The 3,829-nt window shown below is 43.0% G+C and overlaps 1 protein-coding gene across 2 annotated transcripts; it reads left to right on the top strand.

Annotated features, from left to right (window-relative positions):
* Positions 1 to 231: 231 nt before the first annotated feature.
* On the top strand, positions 232 to 2,957 carry LOC137747373 (D-amino-acid oxidase). 2 transcript variants are annotated; one of them, XM_068487473.1, is made up of 3 exons: positions 232 to 1,151; positions 1,770 to 2,194; positions 2,591 to 2,957. In XM_068487473.1, the coding sequence occupies exons 1-2, from the start codon at positions 269 to 271 to the stop codon at positions 2,150 to 2,152; spliced, it is 1,266 nt and encodes a 421-aa protein (XP_068343574.1). In that variant the 5' UTR covers positions 232 to 268; the 3' UTR covers positions 2,153 to 2,194; positions 2,591 to 2,957. The 2 variants fall into 2 exon arrangements, with proteins under 2 accessions (XP_068343574.1, XP_068343573.1); XM_068487472.1 differs by having other exon boundaries at positions 2,578 to 2,957.
* Positions 2,958 to 3,829: the final 872 nt, after the last annotated feature.

Raw genomic sequence — 3,829 nt, 5'->3', positions numbered from 1 at the left:
CCATATTTAAAATACCACCACCTTCTCGAATTGGGGTTCTCATATTCATATTTGAGAATAAGGTTAACCTGGTTTCAAAGCATATGGTTACGGGCTAGCAAATCTAGTTACAACTTTGGGCCTTGAAATTAGAGAAAATACCGAGCCCATTGGACTTCAACTGGGCCTCTCCTCCTCCTTCTCCCTTCTCTCGCTCTTCGGAGGGAAGTTCCCCGACTAAGCCCACGTGTCTGCACATTAGGAACAAACTAGTGACACAGTCACGGATATGGCGGTGCTAACTTCACCGCTTTTAAACTCACCACCGCAATCTTTTCCTCCATTCCTCCGACGAACTCGAACCTCCAAAACAACCGTCATCCGCCCATCGTCCTCCTCATCAGTATCATCACCGATGGACCCTCACCCTCCAAAACGAGTCGTCGTATGCGGCGGCGGCGTCATCGGCGTTTGCGCCGCTTACTTCTTATCCAAAAGAGGCGCCGCCGTCACCCTCGTCGAGAAATCCTCTGTCGCCTGCGCCGCCTCCGGAAAAGCGGGCGGATTCCTCGCCCTCGATTGGTGCGACGGTAAGCCTCTCGCCTCCCTCGCCCGTGCCAGCTTCCATCTCCACCTCTCGCTCGCTCAAGAGCTCGACGGCCCCAAATCCTACGGCTATCGACCCCTCACCACTCTCAGCCTCACCGTTTCCGAATCGGAGACTTCCAAACCCTCCGGAAAGTCCAATTTACCGTCTTGGGTCGACGGGCCGGCTCGGAGCCCCAGAACCATCGGGACCGCGGAGACCACGGCGCAGGTCCATCCCCAGCTCTTCACCAGAACCTTAATTTCGAAAGCGGTTGAGGATTACGGCGTAGACGTGGTCATTGGGAAATTGGAGACTGTGGGAGTGGAGAACGGGCGAGTTAGCTCGGTGGTTTTGGAAGGAGGGCGAGTGATTGACTCGGACGCCGTCGTTTTGGCAATGGGGCCGTGGTGCGGGAAATTTGAGCTGTTGTCGTCACTGTTCAGAGTGTACGGCCTCAAAGCGCACAGCATTGTGCTGGAGCCGAAAGAAGCAGAGGCCATAACGCCTCATGCGCTTTTCTTGAGCTACTATCCGTCTCAGGGAGGGAAGCCATTGGACCCTGAAGTGTACCCCCGCCCCACAGGTACCAAAGTTCAAACCTTCTCATCAATTTCCAAATCAAAGTATCCGAATTTCAGTTTATTTGATTGAAATTTTAGGAGAAATTTGAATAGAAAGTACATGTTTTGATCACTTTTCTTATCTGGGTGTATTCCATTGTTTGAATTCATTTGATTAACGCAAGTAAAAAGTTTGCATTATGATTAATTTTCGTAATGCTCAAGTAGTTTGCTTGCGAACTAAGGTTTCGCAAACAAGACAATGGCTACCAGTTCTGAACTGTGCTCGAAAGTCGAACCCGAACGAGTAATTCTTCAACTCCCTTGAGTAGTCAAAACATTAATAGCCGAAAAAATTGGCTAGGTTACAAAGTTTCCTCAGATTAAATCATCAATCCAAAATATTGGAAGTGCTATTTGTTCAGAGTGAAGTAGAGAAAGAGCAAAGGAAATAATAAATGTAGAAAAGGTCAATGTAGATATAAACCCATATTTGTTTCATTTTGGGTTCATCCTTTTTCATCGTACTGGCTCCGATTCTGCGTCCGGAAAATGTTTTAACTTCAAAAGGGCTAATCTTGCATGCATAAGAGCTTATTTTAAGTATAACTAATTGATTGATTGCTTGCATGAATTGTCAGGTGAGGTGTATGTGTGTGGAATGACAGCAGAGGAAGAGGTGCCGGACGATCCGGAGCATATAGTGGGCAAATCGGAATCGATAGAGGTGCTGAAGAGGGTGGCAGGCACTGTGTCAAGCCATTTGAGGGGTGGACAGGCACAGGTGAAGGCAGAGCAAGCATGCTTTCTGCCATGTACTGATGATGGTGTGCCTGTGATTGGGGAGGTGCCTGGGGTTAATGGTTGTTATGTGGCTACTGGACATAATTGTTGGGGGATTCTTAATGGTCCTGCCACTGGAGCTGCTGTAGCCGAGCTTGTGCTGGATGGGAAAGCTAGCATTGTAGACCTCAGTCCGTTTAGTCCGGCCAGATTTTGTGGGCGTAAAGGGTCAAGACGTTGATCTGCCATACAAGAGTGAGGAAGTTGTACGTCTATATGTAAGGTAAATATAGCTCCAATTTCATTTTTATCTGAAAGTTTCAAGCAGACAACATCCCCCAAACTCTCGAGGTCGATTTTGCTTATCTGTTTTTGTATCCCTACTTCAATGATAGTGTATTAAAAACAAAAGCTTGAAAAACCGATTTACATCAGTGTCAATTGAACATATATTTTTAACCCATCGCTTGCATTTTTTATCAGCCTCAAAATAGTATCTGCATATGGATCATGGATGTAGAGTTTATGAATGGTGGAGTTGTTGAATCCTTTTGGTTAGGGAGGGGTTATTTATATAGTTATGTGAAATGTTTAAATCTAGGAAATTTCGATATGTCGGTGGAGACCCTTTCTAATTTTGCAATGTGTTTGTTGTTCATCCTTCAGTTTGGAAATTCAGGCTTCAACCAAGTCGTTTGTATCCTGTCCCGAAGTGCAGCTTGCTATACAATTAATTGCAGCAAGAAAGCAGCAGCAGTAGTGAGCCAGCAAGCAACTGGGCGAAGTCTGCATGACAAGTAAGCAACAGTAAGCAACATGGTAGTTGGAAAAGTAGTTGGAGAGTAGTGTCAGGAGTTAGTTTGCTGTATGTTGTGTTATTCGCTGTAATTATTCCCTACTCTGTGAGAACATTGTAAAGTAATGGGATTACAACATTGCTCGAATAAACTATAAACGAAAAAAAAACTGAAAAACATGCATCCTAAATAACGTCGACCCCTTATCACTATTAAAAGTTATTGAATATTAACTATATTGGTTTTTTAGCCAAAATGGTTTCTGAGATTTGCATAACTCAAAAATGGTCTCTGAGATTTGCATAACTTAAAATTGGTCTCTGAGATTTGAAATCAATAGAAGTGGTCTATGAGTTTGTCCACCATGAAAAATTGTAAAATTGGTCTGAGTTTGTCCTCCATGAAAAATTGTAAACATAACACCAAAGAAGAGCTCATCACAAGGTTTATTTCTATTTTTGTCCTAGTTGATTATGATTCGAAATTAGGGCCAAGAGGTCCTTCCAACAATACAAGGAGAGCGTTAATTGTTATTACTGAGGATTAACCTTTGTGTCTACAAATATTATTGACGAAAGTGAGACTCTTGGTAAACTTTGTAGACTTTCCTTAGCATTTTTCGTCACTTCATGTTTTTGTAGACTTTGTAGACTTTTAAGACTTTCCTTAGCATGGTAAATATTATTAGGTCCTTCCAACTCTAGAGAAATGCTAAGGAAAGTCTTAAAAGTGAGACTCTTGGTAAACTTTTCGTCACTTCATGTTTTTGACACAATTTTCGAGCTAACATTATAAAAATTGTGCTAAAAACGTTAGGTGGCTGAGTCCAAAGAGAGCAACTTTGGAAGTCTCCTTAGCTTTTCTCAAAACGCAATCACAGTGATGTTCTCTTGTACGCACGTAAGTGTCATGACTGAGTTTTGATTTCTGTGATACGAGGTAGAGAGAATCAAATGCAACCGAGATATCTAGTTTTTCTCTTTTTTGTTCGAAATATATAAGTTTTTCTTGCAATGCCATCAAACCCTTGATTTGGCGAGGAAAAGTGGGTGATATGTATATGACTCTGGCCTGAAATATTGGATTGGGCTGAAGGTGAATAATTCAAGATAGGGCTTAAT

The sequence above is a fragment of the Pyrus communis genome, chromosome 10 (assembly GCF_963583255.1).
Source record: "Pyrus communis chromosome 10, drPyrComm1.1, whole genome shotgun sequence".
In the NCBI taxonomy this organism is placed as follows: domain Eukaryota; kingdom Viridiplantae; phylum Streptophyta; class Magnoliopsida; order Rosales; family Rosaceae; genus Pyrus; species Pyrus communis.
This window is presented reverse-complemented; position numbering and strand designations above follow the sequence as displayed.